The sequence below is a fragment of the Sturnira hondurensis genome, unplaced genomic scaffold, assembly GCF_014824575.4.
Source record: "Sturnira hondurensis isolate 20B ecotype Veracruz unplaced genomic scaffold, ASM1482457v3 Scaffold0014745, whole genome shotgun sequence".
NCBI lineage: Eukaryota > Metazoa > Chordata > Mammalia > Chiroptera > Phyllostomidae > Sturnira > Sturnira hondurensis.
Window position 1 is genome coordinate 3,729,177 of NW_028087376.1, and position 18,439 is coordinate 3,747,615.

Genomic DNA, 18,439 nt, shown 5'->3' on the forward strand with positions numbered 1-18,439 from the left:
TCATTTTTATTTTTTATTTTTAAATCTTATTTTTAAAGATTTTATTTATTCATCTTTAGAGGGAAAGGGAAGGAGAGTGGGAGAGAAACATCAATCTATGGTTGCCCCTCGTGCGTCCCGCCCCGGGAACTGGCCTGCAACCCAGGCATGTGCCCTGACTGGGAACCGAACCCTGATCGTGTGGTTCGCAGGCCCGCGCTCAATACACTGAGCTACACCAGCCAGGGCTATTTTATCTTATTTTGTCACATTCACTCTGAACTAACATTTGAGAAAAAAATTTTAAAAATATATATAAAGCATAAGCCTGCTCTACAGATTCACTCTTGCCCAACCCACTACACAAGCCCCCCTTTCCCCTAGGCTGACTTAAGGGGCCCAGGACCACCGTGTTTCACACCAGCTAAGGCAGAAGAGAGGCAGAAGGGGTGGCACAGCTTCTTACCTGACATCCGCTGCTCTTCCAGGTGCTGTTGTGGCTGTCCCAAAAATAGCACTGAGTGACAGCAGTTACAACGGAGAACAGGGTGGGTGCCTGCTGAGCACCCTCCTTGCTTTTATTCAACACAGCTGTTATGTGGTAGATGCCGGCCCCACACTGAAAAGTCTCCGGAGTCAGCACCCATGTATACTCCTCGTCTGAGAACAAAGCAGAGTGCTTACTTGCATTGCACATGGGAGAAAAATGCCATTAGAGCCTTTCTTCTGAAGGGGCCATTACTATTTTATTTTACAAAGTAATAACTCGAGAGTCATAAATGGTTTTTTTAAAAGATGACCAGTGATACAATTCAGGGCTTTGGATTATTCCTGTTGCAGTAAAAAGTCATATTCTTCTGATAAATGAAAATTATTTAGGTCTAATGAATTAGAAGGTATTATGAGTTTTAGAAAAACGAAATCATCAGACACCCAAATTAGTAGATAGAAGACCTAGGTGAAAGAAGAAACCCCAGGACAAGGCGAGGACAGGAACAGCGGTTCCAGGAAGAAGCCCTGCGCTGCACGCCAGGGGCCTGATTTCAGGCCCAGCTGTGTTTCTAGGTGGCCGTTAAGGGCAGGTCACCCAGTCAATCTGGTTTTCTTATCTTTCAAACAAGGAGCTTGTAAGGATCTCAAAGATTTCTTTCAGCCCAGAATGATGTGATGTTATTGCCAAAATCAGCAAGAAGAACAGAGTGCATGTTCTCAATTGGTAAAGAGCCTGTTGGTAATGTTGACAGAACTTTGTAGCCGGCAACCCAGTACTGACGGCTGCTGCCTCGAGTGCTCTGTCTGAAGGGAAAGTCACTTGTAAAGTGCTTGTTCCTGTGTTTGTGAGGCCTATGTGAGAACACAAAAAATTTGGCCAGCCCTGGCTGGTTCAGTGGATTGAGTGCCAGCCTGTGAACCAAAGGGTCCCTGGTTCGATTCCTGGCCAGGGCACATGCCTGGGTTGCAGGCCAGGTCCCCAGTAGGGGGTGCGTGAGAGGCAACCACACACTGATGTTTCTCTCCCTCTCTTCCCCTCTCTAAAAATAAAAGAAAATTATTTTTTAAAAGTTTGGCCAATGTGGGAAGACTGTCAGGAAGGGGGAATATAACATGCTTTATCCATCCTGATTATTTTTCCCAATACTTTTAAGGCAAAAGTGTAGCTCTTAAGACTTTTCAGTACTACATTTAAATTTTTTTGGTCAAATATATTCCATGCACTATTCATATATCTCAGAACTTAACTATTAATATATGTCTCAGAAATTCTTAACTTTCCTAAACTACATTGTAGCCATTCTGATATTATATCAAACTTATTGAGATATCTCCAGGCATTATTATTAAAGTTGAAATATAAATGGTATATTGCATATATATTATATATATTTAAATATATATAAAGTTATATATACACCTATATATACTTATAAATATGTATATATTTATAAATACACATATATAGATGAATTAATATATACATAAATATAACTTTACTTCTGGAGTCTCAACATTTTATTATTAAAACTTTCAACCACATAGAATTTTATAGTGAACACCCATATAATCACTAACCAGATTCAACATCTTACCAAATTTGCTTTATAATATATGTACCCTTCTATTCACCCCACAATCCATCTTTTTTTAAAATGTATTTTATTGATTATACCATTACAGTTGTTCTATTCCCCCTCTTCATTCCCCTCCACCCGCACACTCCCTCCCCCACCATTCTCCCCCCCTTAGTTTATAACCACGTGTCTCAAGTTCTTTAGATTCTATATTTCCCCCACTATTCTTGCCCTCCCCCCTATCTATTTTCTACCTACCATCTATGCTATTTTCTGTGCCTTATCCCCCCTTCTCCTCCTCCCACCCCCGTTTCTAACCCTCCATGTGTTCTTCATTTCTATGGTTCCACTCCTGATCTAGCTGTCCTCTTAGTTTGCTTTTGTTTTAGGTGTGGTTGTTAATAACTGTGTGTTTGCTGTCCTTTCACTGTTCATATTTTTCATCTTCTTTTTCTTATATAAGTCCCTTTAGCATTTCATATAATAAGGGCTTGGTGATGATGAACTCCTTGAACTTGACCTTATCTGAGAAGCACTTTATCTGTCCTTCCATTCTAAATGAAAGTTTTGCTGGATAAAGCAATCTTGGCTGTAGGTCTTTGGATTTCATGACTTGGAATACTTCTTTCCAGCCCCTTCTTGCCTGTAAGGTCTCTTTTGAGAAATCCGCTGACAGTCTGATGGGTACTCCTTTGTAGGTGACTGTCCCCTTATCCCTTGCTGCTTCTAGGATTCTCTCCTTCATTTTGGTCTTGGCTAATGTAATTATGATGTGCCTTGGTGTGTTCCTTCTTGGGTCCAACTTCTTTGGCACTCTCTGAGCTTCCTGGATTTCCTGGAAGTCTATTTCCTTTGCCAGACTGGGGAAGTTCTCCTTTATTATTTGTTCAAATACGTTTTCCACTCGTGGCTGTTTCTTTCCCCCTTCTGGTACCCCTATAATCCGGATGTTGGAACGTTTAAAGATGTCCTGGAGGTTCCTAAGCCTCTCCTCATTTTTTTGAATTCTCATTTCTTCATTCCTTTCTGGTGGGATGTTTTGTTCTTCCTTCTGGTCCATTCCATTGATTTGAGTCCCAGTGTCCTTTCCATCACTATTGGTTTCCTGTGCATCTCCCTTCATTTCAATTAGTTTAGCCTTCATATGTTCCTCTAATTTGTGACTATAATCTACCAGTTCTGTGAGCATCCTGATAAATAGTGTCTTGAATTGTGCTTCTGAGAGGCTGGCAATTTCTCGGTCACTTAGAGTTATTGGCTCTGGGACTTTGAGTTCTTCTTGCACCATCTTTTGGGCTATTCGTGCCTGTTCCGTAGCAGGATCAGAGCCCTAAAGTGTTCACTAGAACAGGGCAACTCAGTTGCTGGGTTGTGATGCTGTATGTGGGGGCGGGGTCAAAGAGGGACAATGGCTTCCCGTCTGCCGCCTGCCACTGTGGCCCCGGCGCCGCAGCCACCACCGTCACCAGGCCCACAAGTTTCGTTCCACTGCACGCGAGTGTGCCACCGCCGTCAGCCCTCCCCCACTGGGTTCGCCCCCTGGGGCCTTCATGGTCCCTCTCACTGTGCGCGAATGTGCGACCGCGGTCAGTCTGCCCCACACCCCGACTGGTTCCGGGCTGCCTGCGCGCCTAGGTCGGGGGATCTGTCCTGCCCGACCCAGCTCGCTGCTGGCTCCGCCTCTCTTACCGTCCCCCGTTGAACTGTTCGTAGTTGTGGGACTTCCGTATAATTCCGTTTTCTGGTCTTTGGGTGTGTCCTAGTTCTCCAAACCTTTGTTGTGTTCAAACTTGGTGTGGGAGAAGGCACAGTGTTTCCACCTATGCCTCCATCTTGGCGGAAGTCCTCCATAATCCATCTTTTTAAAAATGCATTTCATGCTCACATATATCTACATGTGTAATAAAATTAAATAGCACTAAATACACACACACAGGAGTGTTTTGAAAGTAGTGGAATCTGAGTAAGACTAATGCTTTGTATTAGTGCTGTTTTCTGGTTGTGATATTGCCCTGTGGTTAGGCAAGATGTTACCATTAGGAAAAATTGGGTAAAAAGAACATGAGCCCTGGCTGGTGTGGCTCATTTGGTTGGAGCATTGTCCCGTACACTAAAAAGTTGTGGGTTTGATTCCTGGTCAGGGCACATGGCTGGGTGGTAGGTATGATTCTCAATCCAGGTGTGTACGAGAGGCAATCCATCAATGTTTCTCTCATCCACCAGTATTTTCCCCTCTCCCTTCCTCTCTCTCTAAAAGCAATGAAAAAGTGTCCTTTGCCAAGACTTAAAAAATAATTAAATTAAATCTAAAAAAGAGTAGATGAGATCTGTTTTATTTCTTATGCTTGCATGTGAATATACAATTATCTCAAAATAAAAAGCTAAGTTAAAAGGAAAAGGAAAAAATGCATTGCAAAGCAGTAAACTGCGGACATCTGAGAGGGGTTTTACCTTTCTGTTGCACTTGAGCCTTTGGAAGGGTGATGTTCAAAGTGTGGTTGGGCTGACACTGGAACCCCAGGTAGAGTGTCACTGAAATGGGACTTTCGGGCTCTATGCACAGGATCAGGGATTTCTCCAGGGAAGTGATGTTCACTGTGATAGTAAAATGGTCTGTGCTCAGGTTGACGCTGGTGGCATGGGTTTCCATGCTTGCATTTCTCCAGAGAATGATCTAGAATAAGAAGCAGTGAATCAGTCTTGACATTTAGGATGGCCCATCCATTGCTACCTTTCAGCCACCTTTATAATGAAAACAGAATGAAACGTCCTATTTCTTCCTTTTTGAATTTTAGTGGGTAACACAGTGTCAGGGGTTAAGGAAGAGTATATGAGGTGGGAGCTCCCCCAAACCAGATTTATCTCCTGGAGGGAGGGCCCCTTGTAGTACAGGCTTCCCCGGCTAGGTGAGTATTCTAGGAACCCATCTGTATCATCGTACCAGCTGGTACTGTTGTGAAAGGCTGCGTTAGGCTTTGGTAAATCTTTTCTTTTTTTGAAGACTCAACGCATTTGCCCATTTCATGATGGGTGATTTATGAATGCACCTACCCACACTGCATGAGTGGTCAGTAGTTTTTGACCAAAAACAGCATGATCCCCATGTCCCAACCTCCCTATTCACCTGATCAACATTTCTGATCTCACCCTGAACATTTTTTTGTTGTTTCCCTGGATTCAAAAAGTCCTCAAAAGGAAATGTTTTGCTGATGTGGAAGAGGTGAAACAAAAAATGGCAGAAGCACTATAGGGCATCAAAATCGACAAGTCTAAAAACTGTTTAGAGCAGTGGAAAAAGCTCTTGATAAGTGTATTACATCAAGTGGAGAGTACTTTGAAGGTGACCAAAGTTTAAACATGTTAGAATAAATACACAATTTTTATAAGTAAATTCAGGGGTTTTTTTGAGGCCCCCCATCATACAGTCTAAGACCTAAAACAACTTCTCAGTTTATAAATGTTCCTAAGTAAAGACGTTGATAACAAAATGACACTGCCATAAATCTCAAATGATCTCCTTCAATGTGCTACGTCCTTCTATGCTATTCTCCAGGGATTCCTATTCCCTTCTATAATATTTTATTCCCTAACAAGTAAGTCATACCTCAATATCTTCCATTAAATCATGGACTTTGAGCAAATTACGATTAGAGCTTAGTAACACACTTCCGATGCTTCCAACAATGTTCTTGTCATCAAAATCCTTGAAGGGATTGAAAGCTAGTCCTGTTACCTAGAAACAAGAAAACTCCAGTTTCCTCAATTACTGAAATATTTATAAATAATGCTCCAATAAGTAATAAGGTAACCCGATACCATAAAGTACTGTATTTTTCAGACCATAAGACACACCCCTCACCCAATTTGGGAGGAAAGGGGGTGTTATTAAATATTTTACCACATTTTTTGCTTCATATTTGTTTTCTTATTTTCCTCCTCTAAAGCCTAGGTGCATCTTATGGTTCAGTGCATCTTATAGTCCTAAAAATATGGTAAATGTTGGGGTTTTCTCCTTGCTAGTATCTCAAATGAAGTATTTCTCATTATAAGAGCATATGAGAAAGAATTAAGTAAAGATGAGTCATTTACTTATGACCCTCAGAATTATATTTTTTTATATCTTTATACCTAGAGGATTCATTTACTAGGAAGTAAGTATTCTGTCCTCCAGGATAAGGCAACTATCCTACTTCTGTTAGGTAATTGTTGAAAAAAATACAATATATTGATATGACTAGGTTGGTATATTGAATCAATAATCATTCAAATAGTCCCAGCTTTCTGGAGATCAGGACTATTCTCATAGTCCTTTTCTGGACTATTCTCATTCTGTGATCTCAGAATGAGATCACATCATTACACAGAAACCTAGTTAAATCCAGAAGTCTGTTTAATACTCCCAACCTTTATACTGGATCGTTTTTTAGGTACTTCAATACTGCCAGTGCGAACTAGAAATTATGGCATACAACCTTCTCTCGTTTGGTCTGATTAGCTTACATTTCATGGTGCATTCTTGTCACCCAAACGCCTACAGCCATCAAATCCCATTTTCATTCTGATCAGAATCAATTTCACACTCACTTGAACATTAACTCCTGGGTGTTTATTCAAGAGTTCCTTCAAAGCTAAAGCCGATGGGAAGCTTAACCTCACAGGTGCTGGGTATCCCAGAGTGTAAGAGCTCAGAGGCAAAGTTGATATGTTTTGCCTAATGAAAAAGAAGTTAAATGGAAACCAATTACGTATGTTTTCTAAAGATCAAAAACCGAAACGGAAACTCTCCCCCTTCCTTCCTCCTATATTACCTGCTCAAAATCAGGGAAGCAACAGAAGAGGTCAAAGTCACCGAGGACTCAGAATGCTGATTCTGCTGTAGAAATATTTCCTGGATCTCTCCAAGGACCAGAGAGGACATTTTCAGAATATTTTCTACCTGCATTTAGAGGGAAATATCATGTGACTTGTGTGATCTCAGTGTACTGTGTTAGTGAAATAATGATTTTGAGGGGGTTGGCAGGTGAACAGGGATCTTGACAATGAGGTAACGAGAGGTGACATTCATTGAAGAGAATCCATAGAAAATACTAGTAGTTTGGCTAACGACTCATCATTCTTTATATTACTAAGGGGCCACTGGAGGGAATATGCATTTCTTTGACCCATAATATAAGCTGCCCTAGGTCTACTTTGATGGGTTTTTACATTTTATTTTATAAAAGCTTTATTGCAATGAAATTCACACATACAATTTACCCATTTAGAGTGTACAATTCAAAGTTTTTTTCCTATATTCCTGGGGTTGTGCAACTAGCCCCATGATCTAATTTTCCTGTATTTTTCTCTCTCCTATAATAAACCCAGGACCACTGGGTTTATAGGATGGGAGCAGCCACTGCGCATGCTCCCATCCTCCTCGCCTCTAACCCTAAGTGACTACTCTTCCATATTTTACGTCTACAGATTTGCCGCTCTGGGACATTTCATAGAAAAGGAATCAGAATATGTGGTCTTTTGTGATTGGTTTCTTCCATTTAGCATAATATTTTCAAGGTTCATTGTGTTGTAGCATGTATCAGTGCTTCATTCTTTTTTGTTGCTAAACAATATTCCATCTTAGGACACACTAGATTTCATTTATCCATTCATCAGATCACAGACATCTAGGTTGCTTCCACTTTTTGGCTATCTGAATAATACTGCTATGAATATGATTGCACAAATTTCATTGTGGACACATGTGGGTATATTCCAAGAACTGGAACTGGTAGGTCACATGGTAATTGTGTTTTTAACATTTTGAGGAACTGTCACAATGCTTTGCAAAGTAGCTATATCATCTAATAATCTAACAATGTGTGAGAGTTCCAATTTCCCTGCCTCTTTGCCAACACTTGTTCTTAGATGTGAAGTGGAATCTCATTGTGGTTTCATCTGCATTTTCCTAAAGATTAATAATGCTGGACATCTCATATGCATAATGAATATGATTTACTGAGTGCTCACTGTGTGCCAAGCATTTACTAAGTCCTTTTCACCAGATTTACAGCATTAGGTGGTCTTGGCTCACTGGTTGGGTAGAAAGGAGGACCCAAAACAGGCTCAACAGAGCAGTCTCTTCAGTGGGGCCAACTTAGCTGGGTTCCGTTGTAGAGTCCAGGGAGAGGCTGTGCGATACCTGGACCCGTCAAGGTTAAAACGTTTCCAAGGAGGCTGGCCACCAGCATATGGTGCACCTACCTGCTCAATGTCATGCTTGGAGCTTGGCCCGTCTGCTTTACCGGCTTTCACTACATTGCCGAGGGAGTGAAAGAGGCAGACAGTCACAGGAATTTTGAAGCCTAGAGTGCTGTTACTCTCAAAAGGGCTTTTCAGTAATTGCTCAGTCAGGTAAATGAGGGAGTCGACAACATCAACCTAGGAAATTTAAAAAGCAAACATGCATTCCTGAATGTTTTAAATGTATGTGTTCTGCTGATAATGAGTTCAAGGTTCTTTACACATTGCAAATACTTTTTATAAGAAGCAATATTACAACATGTCAGGGAAGCAAAATACACTATTACATATCACCTAGGGGGAGGGTTTGTATTTCAGGTTACTCTAAGCAACCGACACAACCCTTTCTGAGTGGTAAGTGGATCAAATACCCAATTTAAAAAACTAAGCTTAGAAAAGAAATGCTGAAGAAAAGAACAGTGCTGACTGAAGCAGTGAGTGGACTATCCCTTTCTATTGAGGACCTCAAAAGCATTCAAAAGCAGAGACAAAACAGAGATCAAGGAGAAGGTCTATACGAAATAAAAATGCCAGTTCTCCTTTCTGTAGGTTCTCATGTAAAACAAGTCAAATAAACCAACTGACAGATATTTGCTGAATATTCACTGTAAGTACTACTATTTGTGTTTTAAAATGTTGTTTATTTTCAAAGTTACATTTATTAAAAACTACAAAGTAAAAGATATAAAAAAATTAAATATAAAATAACAGCCCTGGCTGGGTAGCTCAGGGGTTAGAGCATCCTCCTGGCACCCCACGGTCAGGGCACATACAAGAATCAACCAACGCGTGCATCAATAAGTAGGACAACAAATCCATGTTTCTGTCTCTCTTTCTCTGTTCCTCTCTCTAAGTCAATACATAAAAATAAGCCCTGGCTGGTGTGGCTCAGTGGATTGAGTGCTGGATTGTGAAGCAAAGGATCGCTGCTTCGATTCCCAGTCAGGGCACATGCCTGGGTTTCGGGCTAGGGCCCCAGTAGGGGGTGTGAGAAAGGCAATCCCACACTGATGTTTCTCTCCCTCTCTTTCTCCTTCCCTTCCCCTCTCTCTAAAAAGAAAGAAAAAAAATCTTAAAATAAATAAATAAATAAAATATAAAATAACAAAATAAGATATGGGCCCAAAATATTTGCAATACATCTAACAGAAGGCTAATATCAACAATGACCAAAGCGCTCTGATAAACAACTAGAGAGTCCAGCAACCGAGTGGGGAAAATGGATGAAGGATATGAAGAAGGAATTCAGAGGAGAAATAAAAATAGCCAGTAAATACAAAAAATGATGTTCAGCCTCCTTAGTAATCAATAAAATGCTTTTTTTTCTTTCCTTGCCTTTAAAGTTGGAAAAAATGAAAGTGTGGGGAAAAGGTTGGTCAGAATGTAAAACAGTTGCTTGTAGGAGGGAAGGGCCATTTAGTCATCTATTGGAAATTTACAAGTCCGTCAGTTCTATGTCTAGCGCCTCTCCCACAGAAATACTGCACAAGCACTCAGAGATGTAGGTACAGAGATGTCCATGGGAACACTATTTGCAAGGGTAAGCAAATGAAAAATGGCCAGGCAAACATTAAGAATAAGGAGTTCATTTTATGTGTATTGACATGAAAAGGCAACCACGACACAGTACTAAGTAAAAACATCAAGGGGCAGAAATATTTGTAAACTTTAATCCCATTTTTATTAAAATAAACCAAACTTGTGTTTGCATCAAAATGTTTGGAAGGTTATGCACAGCAAATCAAGACTAAACTAGTAAAAGTGGTTACATCTAGGAAATACCTTTTATTTTATGTGCTTTTGTTCTAGTTTTTTAAATAACAGGCACATATCATTTCTGTAATTAAAAAGTCCAAATAAACCAATACAGATTGCATTTATATACTTATTGCAGAATATTTGAAAATACAGGAAATGGAAAACAGAAAAATTAAAGTGCTCGCTAATCCTACCACCTTCGTTTTACTCTGTGTAGGGAGTAGAAGGAGGCATGAATAATTAGGAGGAAATAACGCTGGCAATCGTGCCTGCAACAAATGCAGATATCATGGGGTACTGATGCCTGATGCCCGTTTCCGGGCTGCACTATGCTATGGCAAGGCACGGACCAATTTTTGTCTCCCATGATTTCTCCTAACCCATGTATCAGAAAGGCAGTAAGGTGATAAATGAGGAAGTCATTACTGATCACATTTTTTCACACTCTTCAGATTCAAAGGCACAAATGTACTTGCTAATATTTCAATTGAGTCTCCATGCAAGTTTTATAATGTTGAATTCTGCAGAGAGCACAATGTCCAGATTATGTGTTTCCTATTTTACTACACTTTTTTCTTTCTGTTTTTCACTTTCCCTTCTCTCACATCTTGTTCCTTCCAAATCAGCCTTTGCTTACCTGAACTGTCCGAGAAAACCCCAGGATAAAGGCCATCAGTTTCCGCAGCGCTTCACAAGCTTTCTGTAGTCTGTTGTGAGTTGGTAGAGCATGGATTGCTGTGCTAAAGTTCCATGCAATCTCATGAATGACCTATTGGGAACAACGGATTTTGTCAAAATTATTTATATATAATTATTGTACTTTAGTAGTTTGGGATGTTTTGATGAGAGTTGACCTTTGATGCCATTATAAGTTCTATGAATCACAGGCTGTCTGTAACATGTATTACTTTCAGAAGCTTTTTTGCAAATAGATAGAATTTAACTTTCACCTCTCCCATACAGTAGAGAAAATGGATAACAAGGTTATACAATGATTGATCTAAGGACAAATGAGCCTGGAAATAAGATTTATAAGAGTAAGTTTATGGGGGGTGGTGGTGAGCTGGGATGGGAGTAAAAGACAGAAAACTGTACTTGAACAACAATTAAAATAAATAAATACTTTTTTTAAAAAAAAAAGTAAGTTTAAGTCTATGGCCATGATCAAAAAGTGTGGAAAACCTAGAACTGAAAACAAAAACTTTTCTATTCAGAAGTATGTCTATCCCCTCAAGTTTTCCACTGCATTTCTCTCAATTCATGAGTGCACGTTCAAGAGGGAAATCCTTGAAATACCACATGGCAGGAGGTAGGAGGCAGAGTACCTCCCTGAGAAAACAAACCCAGAACACTAGACAGAGTCCCAAAGCTTAAGAGGCTACTTCTTTTGAACTGGACATCCAAGGCAATCCTGAGACAATCTATTATATCAACTACTTGGTGTGATTTCTAGAGAACAACCCACTTATAGCTTAATTCAATCGTGTATTCAGTAAGTCCTTATTAAATGCCTATGGCCAGGCTCATGAGTTGTAGCAGTTAAGGTCAGTCAGGATCCTGCCCTCCTGGACCATGCAAATGAATAGGGTCATGCCTAATTCACAGGGTGCGTAGGAGGCTGGGTCAGTTATTGAGAGACCTTAGAGCTGAGGACCACCCAATTTTGGTTTAAACTTTGGGACCGAGGTGTAACCAAGAAGGAATGACGATATAAATGAGACACAGTTCCCCCCGACTGCCTGTTTGCCGGCACAGGTCAGACCTCATTCGATGCCCTTCCAGCTCTAGTCAGGCAGGTCGCAGAGGATGCCGCATTTGACGTGTCAGAGAAGAACGTACAGCCTGGGCTGAATCACTGTAGATCTCAGCACTCACTTAGCCTTTCTTTAGTATCTTCTAATCAAGCCTTTTGGTGGTTTCTGTAGAAGCTTTATATATCTTTAGTTAGATTTATTCCTAGGTTCTCATTATTATACCTCTTTAAAAGGAAATCTAATTTTTCTAACCAATTGTTGCTGCTATGTAGTGACACAATTAACTTAAGTATACTGATCTGGTATTCAGTAGCATCTCTAAGTTCTCTTAGTATTTCTAATAATTTATCTGTAGACTTTCTGGGTATTCTATAGTTCAGATTTCTACTGAAGGCAAACCAACGCTCTTGTTCGGGCTACTATGCATCAGTTTTCCCAGCAGAACACAGTGCTCACCGGGACAGTAACAGTGAACATCTGGCTCCCATTAACACCGAAAGCAGATCCAGAGTAAACAGGATTCTCTTCTAACAGGGAAATGTTCGAGTGCATATAAGTAGGGCTTGTGTTTTAACAAAAAAAAAAAAAATCGAGAAGCAGGATGATTTTCTTTAGTCAACACTGTTAAAGTAGCTTTGCCTTTTTTTTTCTGGCTTGTGTGAAAAAGCGAACAGAAGTGAAAGCAGATTTGGGATAGTGAGTGGGAGGGGATGTTCAAGGGGGTCGCAGCTGCTAAAAACGTGGGGCAGCTGAAAGAAGGTTCCTCCCACCTGAAGTTAATCCTGCGTGTGACAGGATTAACTACCAATGACACACTAAACACCAAAATGGGTATAAAACCCACTGTGGAATATTTTCATGGACTTGTCTGGGTTTGGCTTTTCAGAGGGATATATGCTTGTCTGTCGGGCACTCTCAGGTTCAGTTCTGCTCCTGAAACATCAGCACAACAGAAGGAGGGGACAAAAGTGCCTCTTCAGTGTCACAGATGCACCCAGTGTGGACTCCCAGGCTTCACATTTACCTGATCAGATGCACTCTGACTTGAAGCCTGTAGATGAGTGGTGGAGACATGTGGACTCGAGTCCTCGCTGGGGCCTGAAGTGATTTCTACCGGAGCTTTTGCAGCACGACTTACAGGTGCAGGCCTGGGGGGCTCTGCCACCACAGGGAGAAGCTGGCTGGTGGACACAGACGTGACTGGCACTCCCTGCTGTGTGACTCTGGGTAGGACTGACGGAAAGGGGCTGCCAGAAGGGCACAGGGTCTGGGACTAAAAGACAAATATATGTAAAGGAAAAGGCTAAATCTGATTTTAACTAAACAATGAAAATTAGGCAGTGTTTCCAAAACTGCTCTGGAACTCCCAGGCCCTGTGAGATATTAACAGGCATTTCTCTCAAAAAGATCTTGTGTCCAAATAGTTTGAAGAAAGTGGCATATGGTATTACCCTCTTTGAGATGCACAGTTTCCCTTAGTTTATTTATTGTCAACATTCAATAATTAAAATTAAACATCTACCATGAGCTGAGCAGTGATCTGGGGAAGGGAACAGACAGCGATGAGCCCAGTTCTCGCCCTCATTGAGCATCCAGTTCAGGGGTGGAGACAGAGAGACAAATTACATCATCTCTTCAACTAGTGCCATGAAGAAAAAAAAATAGGAGTAAGCAGAAGATGAAGAGAAAGGGTACACTTCAGGGAGGGTGCTTGGATGTCAGGAAGGGGCATTTTTGCCGAGCATTAAACTAAGCGAAAGGGAAAGCTGTCATATACTGGGAAGGGTATTTGAGAACCGCGAAAGCCCTGAGTCTACAGACTGCTGGTGTTGTCTGAGGAAGAACAAAAAAGCTGGATGAACAAAAGTGGGAGCACAGGAGATAAAAAAGATCCGGGGGTGGGGGAGACTGAGGGAAGAAGGGTGTTGGAGAGCAAGTCCTGCAGTAGGAAATTGGGGAGAGTGTGGTTTTACTTTGAAGAAGAGGGGAAGATGTGGGGCTGGGGGCTCCAGGCAGCGGCAGCCTGATCTGACTTGGGTTGTGAAGGCTCCGGGACTGCTATGCTGGGAGCTGAGAGAGAGCAGCCAAGGGCAGAAGCAGGGAGTTCAGTAGGAGAAAGATGCAAAGTTCAGAGGGGAGTGAGGTGCTTGGACTGGGGTGACTGGGGTGCAGACAGTGGGCAGTGGTTAGGTTCGGGGATATGAAAAGCTCTGAGAAGTCCTACAGTCAAAAACCTTTGTTTTCTTTCCTTCTGGCAATGCTGTAAACAATGTTGTTATTCTGCAGAACATTGCTTGAGAAATACTGACTTAAGGGATTTTAATTTTATCCTCCTTCTCTTTTATGCTGCTAAAAACACTTTTTTTTTTGCAATGGACCAAACAAATGTAAATTTATATGCAGACACCCACTGAAAGGTTTCTGTGGAGGTCTCAAGGCATGAAAGCTAAGAAATTTCTTGAAGGTGAAATTTTATGGATTATGCAGTTTTTCCATGTTTATTTTTCTCTCACAGTGTTCTTTTTTTAAAAATTTAACAATTTTATTGAATTGTATATTTGTGTAAGATGCCACAAATCCCTTTTGGAATGAAGCAGGGAATAAACAACCAAGACAAGGTAAAAATACCAACATGAAAGCCAAAGATAGGCTTTAAAATCTTCTTTAATAAATAATCCATTAAACATGATTCTTTCCTGCACTTAAGTACTGTCCTTTCCTTATCAGAAAACTATCTCAGAGCAGCTATGACCCAGAGTGCAGAGCTCTGGCAGGACCCACTGGGAAGGGAGAAGATAGTGACCTTCCCAGATGTGCAGTGTGGAGGCAGGTACTTACAGGGTTAGCAGGTTGGTGACATGTGGCTGAAAGATGGGTGGCTCCTGTAGAAAAAAGAAAGTGGATTAAGTTCAAGTAAAAGCCTAGCACAGAAACAGTTCTCCCTATTTCACTTGTTATTCTTGGCTAAAAATACATATCATACAGAAAACCAGAGTGATCACTTCCCACTGTTGGTAATCTGGAGGGCAAACTAGAATTCTGAAGCTGAAGAGTTATAAGTCACTAATGTCTCATCCCTTTGCTTATTCTTCAAAACCCTTGATATAAAAATAAATATTAAATAAAACCAACCATACAGGTGCCAGTATATAAACATTAGTGCAAAAATATTTGTCTCATAATTTTACAAAAAGGATCTCATTATTAATAAACCAGAATACGTTTCTCAGAGACTTCTAGAAAATGATTATTTACAACACTTTACCAGATTACCATTATTGCTTTCATTCTCTTTCCACATTTTCCAGTAAGAAAACCATGCTCTGAAGGCAGTATCGGTGTGTTCACATGCCTGTTTGCTATTAACTTAGCGTGGTATCTTCCAAAGTACAAGTGTCTAGAAAGACCACTCAGTAGGCCTGGCTACAGCAAGTCTACTTTGCCTTCTGGCTTCGCTTGTAACATTCCCTCAGTTGTTCACAGGACTGACACGTATATTCAGTAGCAGAATCACTGCAGCTACTACTGCTAGGCAAGGACAGTTCTGAGATATTCTTCTGATCAGATCCATGTCTTTCTATCAAGGCAAACAGGTGGAGGATAGAACAAAGAAACTGGATTCAAAAGACCTGGGGTCCAAGCCTGAATTGCCTTTTACTGTAACTATAAAGCCTTAAGCAAATTATTTAACCTCTTCATTTTTTCATCAGGAGTATGGGTGTACACTAATACTATCCAACAGTGTGAAAACTAAAGCAATGGAGGCAAAGTTGAGTGAAATGTCACCTTGGATCAGGGTTATCAGCCTGCTGACCTTGTACTTCAGCTGCAGGTCTGAAAGGGGGTCATGCTCACTAGATAAGCCAACAAGTTGCTGAACGAAGGGTGACCCGATTTCTTGTTTTCTTGAAAATCATTTGGACAGAGCTTGTCCTCAAAGATAAGGAAAAAATCAAAACTAAAAGAGAGCCAGTGAATATCATAGAACCTGGAAATTGAATCCAGAGGACTCAAAGGAAAGTACACCTCTGAAAATTATTTTTTAGAATTTTCTAAAAAATTTTCAGAAAGCTAATTAACATCTTTAATAGAAACAGAAAGTCTTATAGGCAAATCAACTGAAGCTAAAATACATAAGAATGAAATATATTAAAAGTGAAATAAATGATATCAGAAGATTTCAAGAAAACTAAAATTGCTGTGGAAATTTAAAATCCACATTGAAGGTCCACAGAACTCATGCAAAAAAATCAAATCAATCATATGGAGAATAAATGTGAGGCATTTCTCCAGAATGCAACAGAAAAGGTTACAAGTAGGAAATAAGTATTTTCATTTAAAAGAATAGTAGGAAAGATATGGAGAATGGAGAATATACAGCCATTGATCCAGTGTTTTAACTTGAACATCTTCTAACCTATGGCTTATCAGTGTTGAAGTAACCAGATTAGGTCCAAGATGGAGTTACTCACGCTAAGCCTCTTGTCAGCAAACCAAAACTTAGTGAAGTTTCTAGGCTTGGCTCTCCCAGAACAGGCAGGCCTAGGTCAAACAATCAGTGCCTGCCTGCTCAGCGCATGTTATATAACCTGGCCTCAAGACTTACCTTTGTTCCAAATAAGAAAAGTAACCCTCCTCACTTAAGTATATAAAAATCTCTCACCTCACCCAGCTCTTCAGAGCTCCTTTTTATTTGCTAGATTGAATGATGCCAAATTCACAAATCACTGAATATAAAAGCCTAATAAATCAGTAAACTGGGGAGAATTTTCTTTCAACTTTGGGAAGGGACAAGAAAGACCCCTTTTGACAAGTTCCCAAAATATTTCCACCAGTCAATCTTTCTTGGGAAAACAATTGTAGAATAAAACAAAATTAAGAACTTAAGAGAAAAGTGAAGTTATGATATAAGATGATTGCTGATAAATATAAAAACAATTAAATAGAAATAAGTTCTAAATTATTGTTGGAAATCTGGCTTTGATAAAAGTTTGAAAAATGTATTCTTAAGAGAAGTTGTATAATATAAAAATAGTAATTTGATATAACAATAACCTGAATAAAACCCACAGAATATACTAACAAGATCTAGGAAATGAGAGTGGGGAGAGTGGGGAAATGAGAGTTTTATACTAGTAGAAAAACTAGTATAAGCTGCATTCCTTCAACAAGATGATGAGGCTTCAAAAGAGACTTTCATTCCTGAGCTTGACAATTAGAAAAAATATGTATAAGAATATGTTTTTTAAAAGAACAACTTTTTAAAGATAAACAATTAAAATAAAAATATTGAAGAGCAAAGTTTCAACAAAAGACAAAAGAAAGTAGCAAGGAAGTATTAGAACCAGAAAGCATAGAACAAGGCAAGAAAGGATATATGTTAAGATAAATTTAAATGTGATAACTATTATAAAAATATCCTCAGGATGAGTGAAATAATTAGATGCACTTATGTGAAATTTAATATGGACACACTTAAAGCAAAGTTACACAAAAATTGTTAAAGGACCACACATATATGTGAATAAACGGACAGTAACCCCCCAAAATAGGGCAATCTCCTCTTTTCTCAATGAGGAGGCTTTTTAAAAGTTATTTTTTGGCAAACTTGACTATATAAACTTAAAGGATGTAGGTGGAACATCACATGTCTACTTATTTTGTTTTATAAAGGCATATTTAAAATCACATGTTATGTAGATGTATGTAATTTATAAAAATTGCTCTCATGAAACTCACATTTCATGACATAAGATGTATTCAGACTTTTCAAATGCATCTTCATCATCATTGTTTTAATTATAATCAGAAGAACTTTCAGAGTTATTTAACAATTTTCCAAAAATATCATCTTTAATTCCATCTAAGGCTATATCACTAAACACTTATCCCAACTCACAAGCACCTGTTTCCAAAGCATTCAGAAAAGTTGACTTTTACATCTGTTCTTTTTTAAAATATCATGTTGTATTTTCAATTACAGTTGACATACATCATTCTATTAGTTTCAGGTGCACACCCCATATGTAATCAGACATCACCTAGCTTCCCAAGTGGTTGTCCTGATGAATCTCGCACCCATCTGACACCACACAGCCATCAGACCGTTACTGACTATTACCTGTGCTGTGCATGCCCATGACTATTCTGTAACAACCAATTTGGACTTCTTAATTTGTTCCTTAGACTTATATTCAAACGACACTTTCCAGGTTGTTCTCTTAAGGGATACTTAAAGGGTTTGTTGACAAGGACACCTAACACTGATGTTATGAGATCATAAGAATAATCACCAGATCCACTTTAAATTTGTCTCTTGTTTTACCCATTCTGTCAGGTGGTTTCTATAATCATCCAACACTGATATTGATTGAGGTCATTTCAGGCTAATGCACCTTCCCCAAACAGATTTTGTTTTTCAAATTTAAAAAAAAAATTGAGAACACCACAAATTGACAGACTTTTCAAGGACTTCAAGAAGCCTCTATTTTTTAAAAGGCAGATAGATAACTGTACTTGAACAACAATAAAATTTAAAAAACGGAAAAAGAGGCCTCTATTCTTTGATAAAACATTATGTGGGAAAACCTCTGTCTTTTA

General features: G+C 39.6%; 1 protein-coding gene across 1 annotated transcript in view; it reads right to left on the reverse strand.

Annotated features, from left to right (window-relative positions):
- The window catches only part of PKD1L3 (polycystin 1 like 3, transient receptor potential channel interacting), a 67,718-nt gene that overhangs the window by 42,384 nt on the left and 6,895 nt on the right, over positions 1–18,439 (reverse strand). The window contains 9 exon segments of the mRNA XM_037063752.1: positions 446–639; positions 4,500–4,722; positions 5,653–5,781; positions 6,633–6,759; positions 6,857–6,984; positions 8,289–8,465; positions 10,723–10,854; positions 12,864–13,112; positions 14,678–14,721. Of these exon segments, the coding sequence (XP_036919647.1) occupies positions 446–639; positions 4,500–4,722; positions 5,653–5,781; positions 6,633–6,759; positions 6,857–6,984; positions 8,289–8,465; positions 10,723–10,854; positions 12,864–13,112; positions 14,678–14,721 (1,403 nt within the window).